The 23,425-nt window shown below is 58.9% G+C and overlaps 1 protein-coding gene across 3 annotated transcripts in view; it reads right to left on the bottom strand.

Annotated features, from left to right (window-relative positions):
• Positions 1 to 2,912: 2,912 nt before the first annotated feature.
• Positions 2,913 to 23,425, bottom strand: part of NCKAP5L (NCK associated protein 5 like) — a 29,989-nt gene continuing 9,476 nt past the window's right edge. The window contains exons 1-12 of one of the 3 annotated variants that reach the window (XM_058673571.1): positions 13,588 to 13,703; positions 12,119 to 12,247; positions 11,319 to 11,387; positions 11,183 to 11,221; positions 10,521 to 10,640; positions 8,940 to 9,053; positions 5,593 to 8,177; positions 4,891 to 5,053; positions 4,653 to 4,734; positions 4,118 to 4,426; positions 3,892 to 4,034; positions 2,913 to 3,706 (exon numbers count right to left, since the gene is read on the bottom strand). In XM_058673571.1, the coding sequence (XP_058529554.1) occupies positions 3,494 to 3,706; positions 3,892 to 4,034; positions 4,118 to 4,426; positions 4,653 to 4,734; positions 4,891 to 5,053; positions 5,593 to 8,177; positions 8,940 to 9,053; positions 10,521 to 10,640; positions 11,183 to 11,221; positions 11,319 to 11,387; positions 12,119 to 12,247; positions 13,588 to 13,593 (3,972 nt within the window). In that variant the 5' untranslated portion in view covers positions 13,594 to 13,703 and the 3' untranslated portion in view covers positions 2,913 to 3,493. Of the gene's footprint in view, positions 3,707 to 3,891; positions 4,035 to 4,117; positions 4,427 to 4,652; positions 4,735 to 4,890; positions 5,054 to 5,592; positions 8,178 to 8,939; positions 9,054 to 10,520; positions 10,641 to 11,182; positions 11,222 to 11,318; positions 11,388 to 12,118; positions 12,248 to 12,857; positions 12,949 to 13,587; positions 13,704 to 23,425 lie in introns of those variants that run through there. The other 2 variants (XM_058673572.1, XM_058673570.1) reach the window with 2 other exon arrangements.

Below are 23,425 nucleotides of genomic sequence, written 5' to 3'. Positions count from 1 at the left end.
GGGCGGCTGCAGGAAGAGCAGAAAGCTGAGGGCAAAGTCTAGTTGCTGGGACCTGCTGCCCGGGTCGGGCCTCCAATAGGGCCCAGGGACAGGGCACTTCCTTTACCAGCCCGGGCTCCACGGCCGAGACCCACGATGGCAGGTCAGGTGATGCCCAGTTCTGCCCAGCAGGAAGCATCAGAGGGAGGGGGAGGGTGTCCAGGCAGGAGATGCCAGCATGATAGATCCCAGGGATGGGGCAGGGGCTGAGCTGCCACTTGCAGGGCTGGCATCCTCTGGGCAAGTGCTATTCCAACCCAGCTTCCTGCAGAAGTACCGGGGAAGACAGCAGAAAATGGCCCAAGTGCTTGGGCCCTGCCACCCACACGGGAGACCCAAATAGAGCTCCTGAGTTCAGGCCCCCAGTGCGGCTGGGAAGGGAATCAGCAAATGTTAGTTCAGCTTCTCCCTCCACCCCCTTGCCACCCTGCCTTTCAAGTCAATCGGTGATCTTTGAAAAAGCAAACTGAAACAAGTGCAGAATTGCAGAGCTGATATTCAAGGTGCCCCCAGCTCCTCAACTCCTTCCCTAGACACCGGCTGAGTGTTTCTAGCCAACTGGTCTACCTTGAATGTAAGACTGTAACGATGAATCACAATGCTAGCTTGATGTGTTTAACATGCAATGGGCATACCTAGGGGCTGGAGAGACTCTGCTCACAGGAGCTAAGACCCAAGAGGTCTATATTCAGGAGGCAAGACTCTGTGCTCAAGAGGGGCCCATCCCTGATCCGGGTGGCCAGCATGTGGCGCCAACACCAAGGTGGTCACTACAGGGACCCCCACCCTTGCAGACAGTCTAGAGTCCCAGCCACACGGCCAGGGCTCCAGAGAGACACTGCCCAGGCAGCCTCTAGGGACTGCCAGGTATAGACGGGGGCCAGCAGGCTTCATCATGTGGCACTTTGGCCACCCCAGCCCTGCCTGGTCCAACCTGCAGGCTCTTGTGAGCTGGGCTGGCTGCCACCCAATCACTGCCATAGCATCACACGGCATGGCCCACCTGCAAGCTCACAGCTGGAGGGGGCCTGGGGCCGCAGGGGAGCTCAGGTTCTTCCCAGCCTTTCCTTCCCCAACTGAGTTTCTGAGCCAGGGAGCTTCTGGCTGAACGCTGAGGTAGAAATGGGGGTCCCGTGTCAGGCAGTCCCTGTGGAGCTGGGGAGAACCAGAACCAAGGCTGGGGGTGGGCCAGGCTGGACAAGGTGGCAGTACCACTGGCAGGTCAGGCAGAGCTAAGCCTCAGCACCTGAGGGTTTGCATGAGCACCTGCTACGCTGTGGCAGAGGTCTGGTATGCGCAAAAACTGAGGCTGGGGACAGACCTTGTTGGGGTTATTGGAGGTGACCCCAACTGGGCCACAGTACCCGCTGGTATGGGTGAGGAGCAGGTGTGACAGGCTGGCTGGGCTGGGCTGCAGCACCCATTGGTTCGTGTGAGATATAGGGCTGGGGTGGGACTGACCCTGCACTGGCTGGCATATGTAAAAGTTGAGTCTGGGGCCCGGCGGCATGGCCTAGCGGCTAAAGTCCTCTCCTTGAATGCCCCGGGATCCCATATGGGCGCCGGTTCTATTCCTGGCAGCTCCACTTCCCATCCAGCTCCCTGCTTGTGGCCTGGGAAAGCAGTCGAGGATGGCCCAATGCATTGGGACCCTGCACCCGTGTGGGAGACACGGAAGAGGTTCCTGGTTCCCGGCATCGGACCAGCGCGCACCGGCCGTTGTGGTCACTTGGGGAGTGAACCATCGGACGGAAGATGTTCCTCTCTGTCTCTCCTCCTCTCTGTATATCTGACTTTGCAATAAAATAAATAAATCTTTTAAAAAAAAAGTTGAGTCTGAGGTCAACCCAGGTGAGGTTTCTTGGGAGACTCCCTGACTGACCACTGGACTCAGACCCTGGCCATGGGATGTATAGTCTGACCTTGGGGTGCATGTATCGGAACTGGGCCTCCTCAGTTGCTGATGCCTGTGTGGTAGACGGCATGCCCAGATGCACATGGGGGACATGACAGCCAGCTTGTCTAGGCCAGCAGTGGACAGTGAATGCCTCAGCAGTGGAAAGCAGAACAGGTTGAATAGCTCTCCTGGCCAAGCTCTGGAGCAAGATGTACCAAGATGGACTTTGTCGACTAGTAGACCTTGGAAAGATTTTCTCAGCCTTGGAGAATGTCTCAGAGCTATGCACACCATTCAAATAGCCCCCTCAGTCACTCTTCCCCAGATGGGGTGCATGGGAGGGTCTCTAGGGAAGTCATCAAAGGACAGTCCCATATTTCCTGGCAAAGTACTGACATAGTCTAACAGCCAGGAGCCCTCTCCTCTCCTCCTCTGTGGACACAGGAGAAAAAAAAAAGACAGAAACATTTGTCCCACCCACCTTCCTCCATGTCTGACCCTCCCCACCCTAATAAGACCTTATGGTCATGCATCCCTCTCAACTATGTAAACAATACTTACAAAAAAATAATAATAATGGAGGACCTGGCCTCCAGCCTGAGGAGTCAAGAGGCAGCAGGGACTGAGCCCTGCCTTTGCTTCCTGGCTTCAGGGGGTCACATGCAGCTGACCTCAGAGGCAGCTTGTACTCCCACCGCTGTGGGTGCCGCCAGGGCACCCTCCCTGCTGCCCTTCAGGGCCCAGCCTCACTGCCTCTCCCTGTGTCCCTTGATGGGGCCCTGCACAGAAGGAGGCACTGGAGGCCTCCGTGCCCTCGCAGGTCTTGGAATAACCACAGCTCAGGCTGGGAGGCGGTGTTGTGCTGGGCTCCATGGTGCTCCCTGGCTGGGTAGCCCTATCCGGGTCACTAACCCACAGGGGATCCACCCCCACGCCAAGCCCCCGGCATGACGGTCGGCCCAGGCAGGGGGGAGTTAGACTCCACGTTTTATTAGGGTGACAGCAGAAGCAGAGGCTGGAGGCAGAGCAGCCGCGTGATGAGCGGCAGATAAATTAACCGCAGTGCAGGGCTGGGGCTAGGAGCTGGGTCAGGTGCTTCTGTAAAAAAAATCAAAACAAAACAAACAAAACAGAACGACAGACAGACCCCAAGGACATGGGGTGGGACAGCACCATCCAGACAGCAGGGAGGCCAGGGCAGAGACGCAAGGCAACAGGAGTCCCTCATCCTGGCCCCCCTCAGCTCGGGGTCCCGGAATGGTCCATGGAGGCAGCCAGGCTGGATAGAGATGGCACGGCTGGCGGGCAGGAAGCCCAGCACCACAAGATGGCTCAGCCCAACACGGGGGCTGGGGCTGCATCGCGGCAGCCATGAGCACCCGGTCCTTGGAGGAAGAGCCTCACTCTCGGTGAGGGGGTCGGGCAGGCGGGTGGGGTCACTCCCTGAGCTCAGCGCAGTCACCTCACCACAGCAGCGCGGGGCCGTGGGGTGTGCCGGGGAGACCCCATCACCTTGACTCTTTCAAGAGGGCAGCATGGACAGTGCCCAGGCGGCTGTCAGCCCTGACTCCCACAGGAGGACAGTGAGTCATACAGAGAGTCGCTGAGGGACTCCGAGGTCTCCAGGCCCGTGGGGCCCCCGCTGGCCACTCTGCCTTCCTCGCCCATGTCCGATGTGCTGGGGGTGCGGCTGCCCCCAAAGGCCGGGCCTTGTGGTGGAGGGGATGAGCGGCTGGGCTCCAGGCTCCGCTTCCGCTCCACGGGCAGGGCCTGCCAAGGAGATGCAGCAGCTGGGAGCACTGTCTGCCCCTCCGGCCCTGCTGGCAGGGCTAGGGCACGCTTCAGAGGCCCTGGCCAGAAAGCCAGGGCAGTTCTACTATGGTGGCAGGCTGACCAGCTGCGTGGAGCTCCGTTATCCGCACCCCTGCCCACACCACCCTCTCTGCCACTCTCACCAGGGGGGTCCTGGGAAGCCCCTCTAGCTGTCGGGGTGGGCACAGGAAGGGGTCCGAGGAGCTGCCGGCTGCCCTTGTGTTGGGGAAGGTCCAGTTCTTGGCCAGTTGCATGGGAGGGGGAGGGCCTGGGTCTTCGCAGGCATCTGTCAAAGACAACAGGAAGGTGGATGTGATTGTCTAGCTTCCCGGGGAGCCCCTGGTTGGCCCACTGCCAGCTGACACTCACCACCTGGACATGTCTGATGGCCACGGTGGCTTGGGGTGGCAGGCAGCAGTGCAGGGAAGGCTGGCAGGCTGGGGTGCCGCCCACTCACCAGGAGCTCCTCTATGCCTGGCACCTCCCGCTCTAGCGTGTGCGCGCGCCGGGGGACTTTGGTGAGGGGTGGGGGCCGGGCTGGGGGCACCCCAGCAGGAGGCTCCAGCCGAAGCGGCTTGGTTTTGGGGAGATTCTTGCTGGGTGTCCCACAGCTGCCGTGGTCTGGGGGTGGGAAGGTCCCGATGCCACTGTCCAAAGTTCGGGTCAAGGAGCTGCAGGCTGGGAGGGGACAGAATGGAAAGTCCGGGGATGAGGGCATGGCCTTTAGCCACAGCCCCCACCCTTGAGCAGAGTCCCCCGCCCCAGCTTGCCCTGGTCTTGGAGAGGGCACAGATGGGATCTTCTCCCATGTGGAGTGCTTGGCACCCAGGGCCTGGTTCCTGCTATGACTGCAGCAGGTGTGACGTGGGAGGCTCCTCCCTCCTCAGCCCCCTCTCCAGCTGACCTGTGAAATGCGAGGTGGGCACCGGCTCGGCAAGGCTGTCCTCAGAGGGCATCTCTTCCCGCCGCACTGGCTCACTGTTTGGCTGTGTGGGTTCACAGGGTCTGAGTGTGCTGTTCTCTCAGCAGCTCCCTTCCTGCACTCCAGGGAGGGGCCCCCCCAGGAAGCAGCGGACCCCCCCGCCCCTCCCAGGGTGTACCTAAGGCCATGCCCAGCCTTGGGGGTCCCCTCAAGAACATACCTTCCCAGGAGGCTTCCCACAGCTCTGAAGAGGGCCCACCAGGCCGTTTCGGGGCCCGCAGGCTGGCCAAGGGTTCTTGGGGTTGGAGGACATTGGCTGGAAATCTCGGTATTCGGGCGTGGGTTCCTGCCAGGCCTTGGGTGGCAGCTCCTTGCCATCCACCCTAGGGGCAATGGTGCAGATACAGCCTCATGCCCTTCACAGGTGCCAGGCTGGCAGCCGCTCACTGCTACTCACACAGGGACAAGGACACGGTCCACTCCTAAACATTCCTGACCCTGGCACCAAGGGCAGGAGCCAATGCTGCCCAGGCCAAGTGCAGAGCTAGCTCCCTGCTCAATGGTGCTCACAGGCTGGCCTACAGTGGTACCCGGTACCACCATGGTCCCCCATCGGCCCGCTCCGGCCGGGCCTCTGAAACACCTGCCTTGCTTCCCACAGTCCCCTGGGACCCAGCGCCTGTGCACTTTCTGCCCAGGAGAAGGAGGAGGTTGCCCTTCCCAAGAGATGAGCCCTTCGTGCCGCACAAGCTTCCTCATTTTACCGCTAACCCTTCTCAAATGAGACCTGGACCAGGCGGGTCTGACACCAGCCAGCCAGCCAGCCAAGGTGAGATGTGACGGAAACCCCAGGCCGCTGATGGAAGGAGTTGGGGCATGAACCCCCAGATGAGCTCCAGAGGAAGGTGCCCCAGGCCCTCACCTGTTGAGCAGCTGCTGCATGAAGGTGTCTGCGCCCTGGTACATGCCAGCCAGCTGGCCCTGCACCTGCCCCAGGCCTGGCCCAGGACCCCCAGGCCGCGGGCGGGCCCTGCTGCTGAGGTAGGCCCGCTCCTCCTCCAGTGCCCGGCGCAGGTCCTCCGCCTTCGCCATCAGCTTGGAGATGTTGAGGCTCTCGGCCTCCAGCTTGCGTGCTTCTATCTTGACCTCTTTGCGCATCGGGGAGCCCCCGCCGGCCCCGTCCTTGCCCTTGGCGCCCTCCGCACGGCGGTTCAAGGCTGGCAGTTTGCTTTTCTTGAGGCCGAACCAGCTGGCGATGCTGCTGGCGTTGCGGTGCCTGGCCTCGGGGGCCGGGGCGCGCTCCTGGCCCTGCAGCCGCAGCACGTTCTCCTCGATGCCCTTCATCACCTTCTCCTCGATGGCCGAGTGGGGCACCGGCCCCTCAGGGCCCTGGCTTGGGTCCGTGGCAGGGCCAGGGCCCTGAGGGGCCGTGCCTCCCCCATCTGCCCACGGTAGACCCTTCCCCTTGTCAGGCTTGGGGGGCTCCTTGCTGACTGGGGAAGTCCCGGGCCGTGGCAGCACCTTGGTGGGGGACTTGGATGGCAGCTTTGTGGGGCTGCTGTGAGGGCTCTTGCTGGGCTTGCCCAGGCTGGGCACCGAGGCGGGCACTTTGGCAGGGGGGCGGGGTGCCTGGGGGCACAGGGCCCCTGCCAGCCGGTTCTTGGCCAGCTCCACTTTGGTGAGGCAGCTCCTGGGTGAGACGGGCTCCAAGTCCACCCGGGCGCCCATGGAATACGAGCAGTAGACACGGGCTCCAGGATCAGCCTCCGGCTGTTTCAGACTATTTGTGCCCAAGGCCACTGCCCCCCGCGCAGCCACCTTAGCTTCTGGCTGTTCAGAAGGCCGAGAGGGCACCGTGTCTCCCGCAGTCTCCCCTGTCCGCCCTGGTCCCCGGGCCTTCTCAGTGCTAGGCCGCGTCGCCCCGTTCTTCTCGGGGCCCAGGGGCACCTCGGTCCCTGTCTTCAGCTTCCCCAGGGCCACTAGTCTGTCCCGCAGAGGAGGATATCCAGGATCCCCAGGTCGGCGTCCTGACCCCTGACCAGGCTTCCTGGCCGAGCCACCCGGGGTCCTGCGGCCAAGATGAGGGGACTCCGAGCCAGCCTTGTCCAAACTTTTCTCCTGGGGGCTCCCGTAGGTGCAAGGCTCTGGGAGGCCAGGGCTGGAGGGCACCCCAGGGCTCCGGAGGCCCTCAGAAGCCTGTGGCACCTCCAGAGTGAGCTGCGAGTAGGTGGGCAGCTCCAGAGTGACCTGTAGGGGGGCCGGGGGAAGCTCTGGGGACGGCCCCCTGAAGGTGCTCCGCGAGAGGTCCAGGATGTTGTCACAGCATGGGGACACAGCTGGCACAGCCAGCTGGGGGGCTTGGGGCGGTGCAGGGTCTGGGGCTGTGGGGCAGGCTGAGGGGTTGGTCTGCAGCCCCTGCGCTCCCTCCGGGGACAGCTCTCCTGCCCCCAGGCCCCGGCGAGCCAGCAGTGGCGAGGGGCTGCCATCCGAGCCGCTGTTACGGCAGGGGATGCGTGAGTTCCGGGGCAGCTGGGGACTCAGCTGGGGCCCCCCTGGGCTGGGTGCCTTCTCTGGGGCCGGGGGCAGCTTTAGGAACTTGAGGCCTCTGGCCGGAGAGGGAAGGAGGGGTGCCTGGGCCTCCCCAGGAGAAGGGGGCCCAATTTGGAGCTTGCTTTTGACCTGAGATGAGTGGGGATGGCCGGGCTGTGAGCCCAGGGGGACATCCCCTGCGCCCACAAACATGCTGAGGAAGGGGAGGGAACCCTGGCTCTCTGAGGTAGCACCAAAACCCGGCTTGGGGGCCTCAGGGGTCGCCCCGCCCCAGGCTGACTTGGGGAGGCCTTTGGACCTGGGTGGCTGGGAGGGTCCCCGGTCCGGAGAGGCTGGCTGCTGCCCGCCGGCGGTGGCGGGGTGGTCCCCACTGAGTGGGCCCGTGGCCCCTGCCAAGAAAGCCTGCAGATAAGACTCCGTGTCCTCCAGCAGCCGGCCCAGGTTCAGCTGCTTGCGAGCCAGAGCTCCAAGCAGGGTGTCGGGGCTAGGCGCCTCATTGGGTTCCCCGGCCTCATCGGACGAGGATGAAGAGCTGCTCCCCAGGGCACAGTGCAGGCTGGCGCCAGGGCCCTGGGCTTGGGGGGCACTCCTGCTGGGGCCCCAGGGCTGCCCTATGCCCTCCCTCTCCCCCGGGCCCCCCAGGAGGCGCTCCCAAGGCAGCAGGCCTCCCAGGCCCCCGGGGCCTAGCAGCACATAGGGAGGCCAGGGAGAGGGCTCGGGCTGTGGTGGACCGCACAGCTCGCCGTTGATGGGCTCGGGGGAGCCAGGGCCCTGGCCTGCAGGCCTCCAGGAGCTGGCAGGGGAGCGGAGGAGCAAGGGATCTGTCTCTTCCAGGGCTCTCAGCACCTCCAAAATCTGGGCTTTCTTCTTCAGGAACGGGCACAGGGCATCCAGCGCCGACGGTGGAGTGGCGGGGGGCCCTGGGCCACCAGGCCGCAGCTGCTGCTCCCAGCACACCTAGGGGAGGGCCCAGCTTCAGGAGGAGGTTGTGGGGAGGCCCAGAGCCGAGCACGATTGCGAGAACACGGCTGGTGCTGGCACAGCTGCAAGCCTATAGAGCTCACAGCCCCTGGGACCGGACAGAAGCCTCCTCAGAGGTCACCGAGGCCCAGACACCCCAAGTCCTCCTCCTGTTCTTGGTTTTTCCGGTCACACCCCCCCCCACCACCTGCCTTCTGGATTAGCAGGGCTGATCACTGACAAGGGAGCCCCGTGCTCATCCCAGGACGGAGGCTCGTCTACTTCTCAGGCTCCGAGGGGCACATGGAGACTCAAGAAGCGGGTGCAGTCCGAGACCACAGACCAGCCCAGCTGTACAGACAGCCAGCCTCACTGGTGGACGGCCTGCGGGAATGGCTTCATACAACCCTGTCCCGCTGGGAGCCAGCATCAGCATCGGCTCAGGAAGTCTGCACAGTGCCTCACTCTGGGGCCTGACTGCAGGCTCAGCTCCCAGGCGACTGAGAGATGCGACCTTGGGCAAGTTACATGACTTCTGAGCTGCAGAGTCCTCATCTGTCCCCAGATTTGACCTGAGGAAGTTAGATGAGTGAGCCCGGGGGTGGTGAATGCATAGCAGGTACAGGATGGCTCCCACTGCGCTCCCAGCCTGGGGGTGGGGCTGCCAGCCCAGGACTCACGCCGCTGGCCTGGGGGCTACGACAGACTTCCCTTGGGGGCATGGACACAGTGGCTGACCACTGGGCTCTGCCCTCCTACCTCTCTCTGTCCAGTGCAGTGTCCCAGGGGCAGCGAGGCGGCTGGTCCCTCGGCGGAGCTCAGGGCTGGGGAGGCTGGGGGCTCAGACGGCGGCTGCAGCAGGGTCAGGGGTATCTGTGGGGAGATCCAAGGTTGATGTGGTGGTTCCTGACTCGCGGCGGGTGTGGCCAAGCTGCTGTCCCCAGGCTCTGCAGACAGGAGCCTCAGGTAGGCATGAACGTGACGCAGGGTTAGCGGGCAGGGAGGGGTCCTGCCGTCAGGGGGCTCTGCCATCAGGGGGCTGGCTGGCAGCAGCGCAGTCGGGGTGCTCCTCTAGCTCTAGAGGTCTCCTTCCCCTTCCAGAGGGGCCACCATGGAAGTCCCTTCCTGTTCTGCCATGTGGGACCTAAAGGTGGCAGGGACATGGGTCTTGGGGTAGAGCCCTCTGCCTGGTCTCGGTTGGAACTGCCACGGTAGGATTTAAACATGGGCCACCTCTCTCTGTCCCTTCTCCCTGGTACCCCCACTGAGTATGGGCTGTTTGCCCTGGCCCTGGGCCTCAGTGCCTGCTGGGCCTCTGTTGTAGCTCCTTGGGGCCAGACCTGTCCACACAGGGACCTCCCTGCCCCAGGGGTTTAGTCGCCAGGGAATCCATATTTCCTAAATCTCCCACTCCAGGGTAATTTTCTTCCCACTGGATTAAATCTGGGAAACAAAGATGTACTCCCCAGTGTTAGGAGCCACAGACTTATGGGCCTTAGACTTGGCCTACATGACAGCCTGTTGCATTGCAAAAGCCTGCAAGCAGGGCTATGGCAAGCAGGATATTAGGCCAAAACATCCTCTGTAGAGTAAGCAGAATAGAACCTCCACCCTTGTTCCTGTTCAGATAATTAGTTCCTCCCCTGTTTCAATATAGCTGATTAGTTCCTTCCCTGCTTCAGTGAAGATAATTACTCCCAGGAAACCCCTCCCCTTCTCCCCCTCCCCTAGAGAAGAAGGTATATATATGAGGAGTAAAAACAAAGAGAGACACTCTTTTCCACCAAGTACGAGTGTCCGGGTGTTTCTTGGGCCAGCAGCCCGGCATTCCCAGTCCACCCTCAGGGTTTGAGCCTCGTGTCCTGCAGGTTGGGACACCCCAGGGAAACCCTAAGAGCCTCCAGAGGTGAAAGGAATGGATCAGGAAGCTCGGCTCCTTCTTGAGGAGGGTGTGGTGGTGAGCACCCCCAGGGGGTTCCTTGCAGGGTCACCTCCAGTGACATCCTAACACAGGCCAGGATTCCTTCCTGGGAGGACCATGACTTAGGACTAGCCATAGTGGACTGGAGCCTTTGCACACACTGCCCATGCACACAAAGCTACTGGCAACGCAGGGCCTGACCTCTGTGTGATCCCCAGCTCAGCTGCCTTCGGCCCGGCCACACCCCTGCCCCTGGCCCAGAGAGGTCCTGGTGGAAGCCAGAAGGTCTCCAGAGAGCTTGAAACAACAGCGCTTGCAGCTCCACCCGCGGGAGCAGCGAGAAGGGATGGCAGCTGGACAAGGGGCGGGGCAGGGCAGGGACAGGCCTCCCCAGGGTGCAGGGGGGAGGCACGGCCTACCTGCGGGAGGGAGCCTGTGGGCAGCTGGAGTCTTTGCTGCAGCAGGCTGCTCAGCAGCTGGTTCTGCCGCTCCAGGTCAAACACCCTCTTCTTCAGCTTGATGCACTCCTCCCGCAGGTCCTGCCAACGCGGGACAGGACAGGGAGAGCGATGAGCAGAGACGCCCGTGCTGAGCAGCTGTGGAACATCCTCCTCTGCCAAGGGTTGGGGCTGCCCAAGTGGTCAGCTCTGCCACCTCGAGGGACGGCAAGACCACTGCAGCTCACTACCCCACTGGAAGCCAACTACCTTCTCTGCCACCTTTCCTTCCAGCCCCGGGGCCATCAAGGCAGGGGTCTATGCCAGGCAGAGGACAACCCTGAGGTGACAGTAGCCCCTGTGCCAAGAAGCCACCCTTAGAAGGGAGTGGGCACAGAGATATCACCTACCCTCACATTGGCATTGCTTTGGGGGTCACCATGACCTGGGGCCAAGAAAAGGGGAAGATGCGAACCCAAGCTTAGGGACCGAGCCCTTCTCAGATCCCTCCCTGCCCCACCTCCAGACAGAACAGAATTGGGGACAATGCACACCCCATCCTCTGAGCCCCAGGGAAAGCTTAGTTGAGCTGAGCAGGTGCCAGGCCCCAGCAGGGCCTTCCCTAAACATTTGGGCATCCTTACCTTCTGATTCAGTAGGGCCTGCACCACGTGATTTGCAACCTGGGGACAGAAGGCCCCAAGACAGAGCTGTAACTGTCTGGCCATCCAGTGTGTGCCTGAAGCAAACAGCTGTGGCCCCATCGCAGACCCCACAGACCTCGTCCAGGCAGCGTTCATACGTCTCCCGCTGGTTCTCATTGGCCTGGGCCAGCGCCGAGTTCTCTGCCTGCAGTAGCAAAGGAGAGCCAGACTTCAGGACCCTTCTAGTCTCAAGCACGCTTCTTTTGGGGAATGGGAGGCCAGGAGTCTACCAGGTACATCCACAGGGGAGTCCTGCAGCAGGGCAGGGCTGAGACAGTAGAGTCTTTGACCCTTAACCCCCAGGTCCCCAAGCCATCCAACCCCTTCTTCTTTCCTCAGACCAGGCAAGGGCAGGAAAGCAGGAGAGAGGGGCCAGTGCAATGGCTCAATTGGCTAATCCTCCACCTGCAAGTGCCATATGGGCTCTGGTGTGGAGAACGGCCCAAGTCCTTGGGCCCTACACCCATGTGGGAGACCCAGAAGAGGCTCCTGGCTTCATATTGGCTCAGTTCCAACCATTGTGGCCATTAGGGGAATGAATCAGTGGATGGAAGATCTTTCTCCCTGTCTCTCCTTCTCTCTGTAAATCTGCTGTTCCAATAACAACTAATAATCTTTAAAAAGAAAGCAAGTAAGCAGGGGAGAGGGGGGAAGAGAACACTTTGGGACAGCCTGCTCCCCTGAGCCACCACTCAGGCAGGAGAGCCAGGAGCAAGGACAGTGCCACTTGGAAGAACTCTGTTGAACAATTTATTCCTCCTGGCTGGCCAGGCAGGCAGGTTCAGCCCCACCACACCTGCACTGAGCTCACAGGGGCTGCCCTGCCTCAATGGGCTTCAGCTGGCACTGCCCATCCTGCCCCACCCTGGGCCTCACCTCCAGCTCCTGCAGGCGCTGCAGAAGCTCCTGGCAGGTGCCCAGCTCCACGCTGCCATCTGCACCCTCTTCCGGCCTTGGGTTTCCAGGACCTCCAGCCGGCTGGTCCATGGCTTCCAACGAAGAGCCCTGGGAAAAAGCAAGAGAACCCTGGAAGGCTACTCTGAGGCCGGAGGGGGATGAAGATGAAAACTCTAGATCTCTCGACCTGGGTTCCATGCACATTGTAACAAGTCAGGGACAGGCTGGGAAGTGCCCGAGCACAGGATGCCACGCCTCCCGTCTTGGAAACAGAGACCACTGTCCTGTGGACCCCGACACTGGCACCTGCCCCTACCCCTCCCTTTAGGTCATCCGACCCTGGGCAAGGAGCCCAGCACCCTGCCTTCTCTGCTGGGCTTGCCATTCCACTTCTCTGGGCCTCAGGCTCCCCACATGGGAAACAGAAATGTCACCTAATCTCACCCAGCATGTGCACACAGATTCGGTCTGTAAAGCTAATCCGGTGACTTTGAGAAATCATTAAGACACAAGACTACTGCTATTCAAGCAGCAGTAACAGCTGAAAGCGGTCAGGGTTCTGTCCAGGTGAGCTGCGGTCCCCTACCTACCTCAGGGAGGACCAGGCTGGAGGTCTATGAGGAGCCAGGGACAAAGCCCTGGCCCTGTACCCAAAGTCTCAGCCTGGCTCTGCCAGGGCAAACACAGGAGAACCTGCGCCACTCATTCCTTCACTCACTTGGTCAACCAGCTGGTCCTCGGTTTCCTAATTCTGAGAGATGGGCAGAAGGCTCCCTCCTTCTTGCCGGGTCTCGGGGCGAGGGAGGCGTGGCCACCTGTGGGACAGTACCCTGAGAAACAGCCTCCACTGGTGCTCTGCTCTGCTCTGCTCTGTGGCCCCTCACTGCATCACCTTGGGATCGGGAGGAGTGGGATGCTGGCTCCAGGAGACCCCAGTAGATGGGTCTCTCTGTGCTGGGTTCCCTGGGCAGGAGTCTCTGGAAATCACCCACCTGCCAACTCGCCTGACCCGCAGCTGGCTGGGCCCTGGAGCATTCCTCAGGGCTCCAAGTCAAGTGCTCCTGTACAGCTAATATCTGCTTCCTGAGGGGCCCGGGATGCTGTGGTCACTGCCCGGCCAACCTCACACTCTCCTGGGGGCAGGGCCTGGAGTGCAGCAGATACCTGTCTCCACTGCCTATGTGTGCCACAGCAGCGTGCTGACCGGGTCCTCACCTCCCACAGGAGCCCTGCATCCCCGTCTAGGTAAGCCTGGGGGCAGTTTCCAGTAGGTGGGAAACTCTTTACTATAAAAGAGCAGCAGCTGGCTGGCGTGGTAGGCTAGTGGCTAAAGTCCTCGCCTTGCATGCATGGGGATCCCATATGGGCGTCGGTTCATGTCCCGCTGCCCCACTTCCCGTCCAGCTGGGAAAGCAGTTGAGGATGGCCTAAAGCCTTGGACTCTGCACCTGCATGTGAGGCCCGGAAGAAGCTCCTGGCTCCTGGCTTCAGATCAGCTCAGCTCCAGCCGTTGCAGCCACTTGGGGAGTGAATCAGTGGATGGAAGACTGTCTCTCTTCCTCTCTGTATATCTGACTTTCCAACGAAAAAAAATAAATCTTAAAAACAAAGGCAGCAGCTTCCTGTCCACTGCCTCTTTCTTACCCCTACTGAGCCCCTCTGTCCACCCAAGAAGGGGTTTAGAGCTCCTGCAACCACGGTAAAGGGGGGACCCAGGCACCTGGACACCTGCTGCTCTGTCTCCACTGAGGGTGCCTTCTGCCCGCCCCCTCTGTGGCCCCACCCCCAGCATGCATGGCCCCAGAGCCCCTCACCTGCCTGCCCCCGCCCCAATCTGGGGCGCACCCTTCTGCACACAGAACAGTCACCTGGCCTGCAGAGAGACACAGAGGGCTGCTGTCAGTCAGGTGTCCCACAAGCATCAGCACGACCGCTGCCCGTGACACAGGAGTCAACAGGAGACAGACACATGCCCGGACGAAGCCTCACTCCACGGTGCAAGGCAGGCACACAGGGCCCTGAGAGGTGACAGTTAGCCACAGAATCCCGAAGGCAAGCACTGCTGAGATCCCGGAACAGGCAAAGCAGGCAAGGCATCGAAGGCCAGTGGCGGCACCGGCTGGCAGCCCCTGGCTAACAGCCCACACAGCGCGCGGTGACCCACCCACAGCACACGCTGCCTCCCTTGGTCCCAGCAGACACAAAGTCAGGTGGCAGCCCCGGCCACCAGCCGGAGGACAGGTAGCCACTTCTCCCACCCATGTGCCCAGCACTGCCAGCTGCTCCCCCACTGCACCCAATTCTAACAACCTCTGGAGGGGAGTCCCAGCAAGCGGAGCCACCCCTGGCCGAGGGCTGGGTTGCTCAGTACCCTGGACAGGCCCAGGTGGATGGGCCCTGAGCTGGCCTCACCAGGGGTGAGGCTGCCTGTGGGAGCTTTGCAGGTGGACAGGGAGGAGCTAGAATCCTGCTTCTCTTTCCTTGACTAGGCGGTAGGGCTTAGAACACTCGAGCATGAAGGGCAGGGGGGCGGGAGGATGAGATCATACTCATAGAGTCTGCCAGAACTCAGCCTTCCACACTACCGCAAACTAACCCTGGCCCAGAGTGAAGCGTGAGGTGCAGCGAGCGCTGCCAAGGACCAGGCCTCACCTGCTGGAGGAAGTTCCTGGCTCCCGGCTCCGGATTGGTATAGCACTGGCCGTTGCGCTCACTTGGGGAATGAATCATCAGATGACAGATCTTCCTCTCTATCTCTCCTCCTCTCTGTATATCTGAATTTGTAATAAAAATAAATACATAAATCTTTAAAGAAGAAGAAAAAAAGAAAGAAAGAAAAGAGGCCTTGGCTCACCTCCCCATTCAGCCAGCGCCCCTGGCCCTGCACCACCACGATCCTGACCTCCGCACCATCACTTACTACTTCCGCTGGCCCCTGCCCTGGGACAGCCTGCCTCTGCTGCTCACTGACTTCTCCCTGTACCCTCAACATTTATTTCCCAGAGAAGAGAGGGGCAGGCTGGGAGAGGCGGGTGTGCCAAGGAGGGTGAGGGCAGGGCCCAGGCCGAGCAGCACGGGTTTCATGGCATGGCTGGGGGTGGAGGAGGGTCAGGACCTCTGCAGCCCACAGCCTGGTGCTTGGGTCTCACTCCCAGCCCTGCTCCCACTCACAGCCTCCTGGGAGGCAGCAGTGATGGCCCAAAGCCTTGAGTCCCTCTCCCCCAACTCCTGGCTCAATCCCAAACTGGGCGCCGAGGGCCCCTGGGGAGTGAGCCAGGGGAGGTGACACTGTCTGTCTGCCTGTCTGGCCCTCAGATCAATACACACAGATGTACAGAAAGATAACCATACACATGTACATATAACAATATACATACAGGCACAGCTACATGATATGCACATACAACACCTACACACACGATGCACACAAACACAGCTACTCACATACATATACAATACACATCATGCACGCATATGATACAACACATACAATACATAAAAATATAACACAGATGTATATATGTACACATATATAGATACAGATAAAGCTAGGGGGAGCCTGAGGTTTTGTGTTCTTCACACACAGAACAGCAGCGAAGGTAGGCGTGAACACAGCTGAAATAACTACACCATAAAGGCACCCAGACTGGGAGGGTGGCAGAGGCTCCTGGTGCAGGGCGGAATCCCACCCCAGGTTGGGGGTCACTGCCTCGGACCCCTCATTCCCTTGAGTGTGTACCTGGGCAGAATTCCACCCCAGATTCTACCACGGGCCCCTCAGCCCCTGCAGTGTGCGCCTGGGCGGAGCCTGCAAAGAGGCGTGGCCAGCCCCAGGCCAGACCTGAGGGCCAGGGAAGAGACCTGGGACTAAACTGGCCTCCACCTCTGGCCTGGACCGGATGGGGCCTGTGACTGCTCAGCTAGCTTTGGGGTGGGATGATGGAGGGCCAGAGCAGGTGGGAATCTGGCCCACTCTAGTCTGCCATCTTCTTCCTTAGGAACCCCAACTCCTCCTCACCCTCACCATGGCACCCTTGCAGAAGTCTCCCCCCACCCCACCGCCCAGTGCTTCCCACATGCTGGGTCTGGGATGAATGTCCCCACCAGGTCTTCGGCCAGGGCCTGATTCAGAAGGAGGTGACATCAGTGCAGAGGGGACAGCCAGGGACAGGGAAAGGGGAGCTCGGGAATGCATCTCTAGGTTTTGGTCAGGCCCAGCTGCCTCTCCCAGCTTCAAGTAAGGAGGGGCCCCTTACTCCCATCCTTCCCACCCCTGTACCAGGGCGCAGGGGAGATGCACGGGTTTGGGAGCAGGCCCTGGAAAGCCAGCAGTCCCCAGCCGGGCCCTTGGCCGAGGCCTTCTGACCCCAGGAGCCCTGCACTCACCAGCTGTTCCCCCAGTCCTCTGGGGAACCAGGCCAGTGGAGGCTGGGAGGTGGGCAGCAGTGGAAGGCAGAGCTGCTGGCCCCTTCCCTCCCCTCCCCAGCTGCCTTCTGGAATCTCTGTTCCCAGTCCTGACCGTCACACCCAGGAGTGCACTTGTAAACAGCTCCTTCGGCACCCAAATCCAGTTTCCCAAGCCAGGAGCAGCCAGGGCAGGCCTGGGTGTGAGCCTGTGTCGGGGGCGGGGGAATGTGTCTGAAGGCCTAGGCCTGGCTCCCACAGCACTGTGGCCTGACAGTGGCCACCTGACCCCTTGGCACAGGGCATCCTGCAGCAACCCTAAGAACTCCAGCTGTCTCCTCTTCCATGGGGCATAGGGGCAGCTGGTCATCTCCTCCCTTCCAACAGGGAGGCCAGGGAAATACAACCCCCCCGGGAGGCAGGGGTCTTGGGTAGGGGCCTGCAGCACCCCCACCGACTTCCTCTTCATCTACAAAACTGCAGTCCCCTACCCTTCCAGGCCGTGTCTGAGCCCCACAGCCTTCCAGATCTCAATGTCCCTCATGTACCCTCCCCAAGCCCTCCTGTGCCCTGTCCACCGTATAACCCAACCACAAAAAGAGCAGCTGCGAGGCTGGAGAGAGGGGAAGGGCTCTGAGACAATGGGTTTATTTATAGGGTCCACCCCAAGGGCTCTGCAGTGCAGCCGCCCAGCCAAGGGTACTGCCAGCTGTCACTGGGTCCCTCAGGCTGCTTCCCACCCAAGGGGAGGTTATAGTGCTGGGACCCTGAGGCCCTCTCAAGGGCTCCCTAAATCAAAATGTTCCAAGATTCTCCTAAGAAACTAATTCTGACTCTCACATGTGCCCAGAGCCATGTCTTGTGACAACACAATGACAGAATCCCTGAAGCAGATGCCAGAATGCAGCTGCCGTCCAGGAAATCCCATGGCAAAGGTTTAGGCTTGGGAAAATACATACGTATGTGTTTGAAAGGCAGGGCAATAGACAAACAGCTCTCAAACGCCAGCCCCAGCCAGGAGCTGGGAGCTCCATCCAGGACCCCCAGGCGGGCACCCTGCCGCCTGCCAGCAGGGTCATCTACAGGCAGCCGAGACTGGGTGCAGAGCGGGGACTCATGCCCAAGCAGTGGGATGCGGATGTGGGGCTTAAGGACCATGCCAAACACACATTCATGTATAATGGGCTTTACCACTGTTATTTAAAAATAAATACTAGATGTTTGAAACTTTTACAGCAGTAACTGTTGGTAAGTTTAAGATGTGTTAGGGGCCCACTGCAGTAACCCAGTGGCTAAATCCTCCCCTTGCATGCGCCAGGATCCCATATGGGCACCTGTTCGTGTCCAAGTTGCTCCACTGAAAACACCCCTTGAGATATCTCCAGGTACTGTCTTCTTTTGCCCTTCAAAGACAAACTTCTCCTTCTGTTTAAAATCATTTTCAAATTAGGGAGTCAGCACGGTGGTGTGCAGGTTAAGTCTCCCTCTGCAAGTGCTGGCGTCCTATACAGGCACCAGTTCTAGTCCCAGCTGCTCCACTTCCAATCCAGCTCTCTGCTTATGGCCCGAGAAAGCAGTGGATGGCCCAAGCTCTTGGATCCCTGCACCTGTGATGGGAGGCCTGGATGAAGCCCCTGGATCCTGGGTCTGGCTTGGCCTTCCCTGGCCACTGTAGCTATTTAGGGGAGTAAATCAGTGTATGGAAATTTCTCTCGTCTCTCTGCATCTGCCTTTCCCTCTGTAACGCTTTCAAAATGGATGAATAAGTCTCTAAATCTTCTAGAAAAGAGAAATTTGAGAGGCACACCTGGGGACACAGAGAGAGAGAGAGCTCTTCCTCCCACTGGTTCACTTGCCCCGCGTCCCAGGGCTGGGAAGTTTCCCAGGAGCCGATGACCTGAGGTACCCTTCGGGGTCTGCATGAACAGTCAGCTGGTGCTGTCGGTGCTGGCACCAGAGGCAGGCACTGACCTCAGGCGCTTCATGTGGGCACGGCCTCTGAGGTGCCAGACCCGACGAGCCTCCGCCTCCATGCCAGCCCCACCCCCAACTTCTCACATGAAAGCAACCACGCTGGCCCAAGCTAGCAGGTCCCTCCCGCCCCCATCCCAACGCCAAGTGCACACAGTACTCACTCCTCTATCTTTTCAGGTACAAGTGACCACTTTCTCCTAAGCTTCTTCAAGTCTACAATTTAGGGGTTTTACACAGACAGAAATACTCATAACATGCAATCATCACAGTCAATTCTAGAATTTTCTTAAACTTTATTTTCATCCACTTGGAAGGCAGAACAAACACTCATCAACTGGTTCCTTCCCAAATGTCCACAATAGGCAGGGAGTAAAGAAGTCCCTCCTGTGGGGCCCGGCGGCGTGGCCTAGCGGCTAAAGTCCTCGCCTTGAATGCCCCGGGATCCCATATGGGCGCCGGTTCTAATCCCGGCAGCTCCACTTCCCATCCAGCTCCCTGCTTGTGGCCTGGGAAAGCAGTCGAGGACGGCCCAAAGCCTTGGGACCCTGCACCCGCATGGGAGACCCAGAAGAGGTTCCTGGTTCCCGGCTTCGGATCGGCGCAGCACCGGCCCATTGCGGCTCACTTGGGGAGTGAATCATCGGACGGAAGATCTTCCTCTCTGTCTCTCCTCTTCTCTGTATATCTGACTTTGTAATAAAAATAAATCTTTAAAAAAAAAAAAAAGAAGTCCCTCTTGGTCCCCCGTGTGGGTACAGGGCCCAAGCACTCAAGCCACGCTCAGCTGCCAGCCCAGGTGCTTCAGCAGGGAGCTACATCCAAAGTGGAGCAGCCGGGCTGGAACCAGCGCTCCAGTACGGGATGTCGGTGTTGCGTGCGGCAGCTTAGCTACAACGCCAGCCCCTCCAGGCCTACTTCTCAGATTCTTACTCTCCGTGTGTCCTGATCACCTGTGTATCTCCTTTACAGAAATGTCCATTCAGACCCCTTCCCCATCTGCACCTTGGGCTGTCTTTCTCACCCCGGGGCAGCCGCCTGCACGCCTTCTGGACACAGCTTCCCTTCCCCGAGGAGTGAGCTGCCAACACGGCCCGGCGTGACAGGGTGTCCTGGGGGGCCTTTCCCCTGCCCACGCGCCATCTCTACCGCCACGTACACGCACGCATGCTTGAAGGAATCCGAGTGGCGTGTTCTCACTCTTCCTCACATCTTTCTTGAGCATAACAATTTTTAGAACATGAAACCACAGACTGTACCTTAGCGGTTTTCCCACTGAAGTTCTGCTCCAGTATCTGATCCGGGATCCCACACTGTACTGTCACGGGGTCTCCTGGGTCTTCCGCCGTGAGTTCCTGACAGGCCCTCAGAGCTCTCCCTGCCTCTCAGGACCCTGACGCATTTGAGGGGCACAGGCTGGCACGGTGGAGACTGTGTGAGCACGGCTTTTATTCTTGCCAGCTGCTCTGCGGTTATGGATTCGCATGGGGACAGTAGGACAGAGGTGAGAAGCCCTTCTTTATCTCGGATGCACGGGATGCCAAGATAGCTTATTTTTTCTTAAAGATGTATTTATTTTTAAGGTAGGAAGAGAGAGATGTTGCACCTGCTAGTTCACTCCCTAAATGGCTGTAATAGCCAGAGGTGGGCTAGACCCACCAGGTCTCCCACATGAGTGAAGGGGGCCAAGATATTTGGGCAGCTTGCTGCTTTCCCAGGCACATTTACAGGGAGCTGGATTGGAAATGGAGCATCCAGAACTGCAGGCTGGGGCTTACCTGTTACAGGCTGCAGCTTACCTTACAACACTGGCCCCTGAAACAGCCTATGACTGCAGATCCCTCAATTAGGGGGGAGGGTTTGTTAGTGGGGTCCTCCTGTTCTTCCTTTAGTCATCAGTGAGTGTTTTGAGGGGCAATGCTTCCAGGCCACACATGCATCTTACTTCTCACATTTCCACCCCTAACTGTTGGATTCCTCAGGGGGCCCTGCAAGTGGCAACTGCTGAAGAGGTGACAGTGGTGACTTGCCATCATCCTCACTCCTGCACTCACAAACTGGATGCTTTCTGTCCGGAAGAGCCGTCCCTGGGCCGCCACTGGTGCTACTACTCAGACACGGATAACTGCTTTGGATTCACTGGCTGTGTTATAATTCTGTGCCACCATCACTGATTTCATCGTTCAAAGTCCAGCCAAGGCCACTGACAATCCTTTCAGGCTGGTTCTGTGTTCTCACGTGTCACTGTCCACAAAGTGCAGCCTTGCGGACACCATAAGATATCCTGGGCTTAGCGCTTTGCCTGCCACAACCACTTTCCCAAGGAGTGCTACCAAGGCATGGGTGCATAACTACATCTGACTATGTCCCTCCCATCTCAAATCATCCCTGGTCTTCTCCTGCTTAGCAGGGTGACCAAAGCACCCTGCTCCCAAAACTTTGCTGGGGTCCGGCCCCAGTACAGACCCCTACACATCCTTGAAGGTGCTTCTGGCCTGAGGGATCTGCAGTGCAGAGTGGAAGCACCTGCCAGTGTCCCAGCAGTCACCTGAGAGGGAGGGTCCTCCGGGCTGTGACAAGGGAGTGCCACAGCGGGTGCCCTGCCTGCCCCTGCCAGCGCGGCGCTCCTGACATGAGGCTGGGACCAGACACCAGACCCACTGCTCCCCAACACCCAGGCCTGGGCTGGTGCTAGGGAGAGGGATAGCCGAGAGCGCACAATGGGCTCCTAAGGTCCCCCTGCCGACCCCTAACCAGTCCCACACCAACAGCTCCCATGAGCCCACATGACAAACCACGTGCACAGGCCATTTTTAGACTTGTGCTTGACACTCAGATGACCCTTCTTAAGCTCAGGACCCCTGCAGTGTGTCCTTGCTAGGCAAAGAGGACTCACTTTTACTCATTCTACAAACTGTTCCCATGAGACACAATGCTGGGGATTGGTGCGAAGCAATTCAGACGGGCCAGCTCTTCCCAGAACTCCCCTGCAGTGTTCAGGCTTGTAAGGGGCGCAAGACACAGGTGCAAAAATCAACAGCACTTTAAGGCGGGCACTTGACCCAGCACGTAAGACACTGCTTGGGATACGCACATCCTACACCGCAGATTCTGGGTTCAAGCACTGGCTCAAGCTGAGAATTTCAGCTTCTTGCCAGCGTAGACTGCGGGCAGCAGCGGCGAAGACTCAAATGGCCTACAGCTGGGGATTCAGTGCCTGGCTCCTGGAAGCCGGCTGGACCCCAGCCCAGCCCCACCACTGCAGGCCTTCAGAGTGAACCAGTGGACAAGAGCCTTCTCTCTCTCACAAATAAAACACTTATTTTTATTGGAATGTTGGATATATACACAGGAGGAGAGACAGAAAGGAAGATCTTTTGTCCACTGGTTCACTCTCCAAGTAGCAGCAACAGACAGAGCTCCGCTGATCCAAAGCCAGGAGCCAGGAGTTTCTTCCAGGTCTCCCACACAGGTGCAGGGGCCCAAGGCTTTGGGCCGTCCTCCACTGCTTTCCCAGGCCACAAGCAGGGAGCTGGATGGGAAGTGGAGCTGCTGGATTAGAACCGGTTCCCATATGGGATTCCGGCACGTTCAAGGCAAGCACTTTAGCCACTAGGCTACCAAGCCAGGGTCACAAATAAAAATTTTTAATTTTAAAAAAGAAAATTAATAGCAGTTCCTATACATTAGCAATGAACTAAAAAAACCCCATGCACAACAGATACAACAGCACACTCAGAAATAAATTTAACCAAGGAGATGCAAAATCTAAATTGAAAACTATCACACAACTTTGAAAGAAAGTGAAAAAGACACATATACATGGAAAGATATCCCATCTTCATGGATCAGAAAAGTTAAAATATTCACAGTGCCCAAAACAATCAATGTAACCAATACCAAAAACCTCATAACGTTTTAACGCAGAAATAGAACAATCTCCACAGTTTATACAGAGGAGGCTGGTGCTGTGGCCTAGTGAGTTAGACCACTGCCTGTGAGACCGGCATCCCATATGGGTACTGGTTCATGTCCCAGCTGCTTCACTTCTGATCCAGCTCCTTGCCAATGACTAAACTGAAAAAGAATAGAGAACACAGACATCTAGCCATGTATCAACCTTCAGTCGATCTTGACCTGAAATGGCGAGGATAAAAAAACAGGAGAGCAGCCCCTTCAACAAGCAGTGCTGGGTGGGAGTGTTGGATGTACACCACGGGGGAAGCCCTTCCCTCATGACAGACTATGCCCAGAGTTGAACCCTGGTTCAGTTCCTGACTCAAGTTTCCTCTAATTACCACACCAGGAAGCAGCAGGTAATGAGCCAAGTCGTGAGGGCCAAGTAGGCCTGGTACTGTACAAGTATTAGGAGAGGGGCAGTGTTGGCTCACCTGGCTAATCCTCCATCTCCAAGCACTGGGAACACTATATGGGTCGGTTCATGCTCTAGATGTTCCACTTCCCATCTAGCTCCCTGCTTATGGCTTAGGAGAGCAGCAGAGAAGGACCTAAAGTCTCGGGACCCTGCACTCATGGGAGAGACCCACAAGGACCTCCTGGCTCCTGGCCTCAGATCGGCTCAGTCCCAGTCATTGCAGCAATTCAGGGAGCAAACCAGTGGATGTAAGATCTTTATGTCCCTCCTTCACTTTGTAAATCTGCCTTTTTAATAATAATATATATATATATCTTAAAAAGTACTAGAATAGGGCCCGGCGACGTGGCCTAGCAGCTAAAGTCCTCGCCTTGAACGCCCCGGGATCCCATATGGGCGCCGGTTCTAGTCCCGGCAGCTCCACTTCCCATCCAGCTCCCTGCTTGTGGCCTGGGAAAGCAGTCGAGGACGGCCCAATGCTTTGGGACACTGCACCCGCATGGGAGACCTGGAAGAGGTTCCAGGTTCCCAGCATC

This window comes from Ochotona princeps, chromosome 15 (genome assembly GCF_030435755.1).
Source record: "Ochotona princeps isolate mOchPri1 chromosome 15, mOchPri1.hap1, whole genome shotgun sequence".
In the NCBI taxonomy this organism is placed as follows: domain Eukaryota; kingdom Metazoa; phylum Chordata; class Mammalia; order Lagomorpha; family Ochotonidae; genus Ochotona; species Ochotona princeps.
The sequence above is the reverse complement of the archived record's forward strand: the minus strand, read 5'-3'. Positions and strand labels throughout refer to the sequence as shown.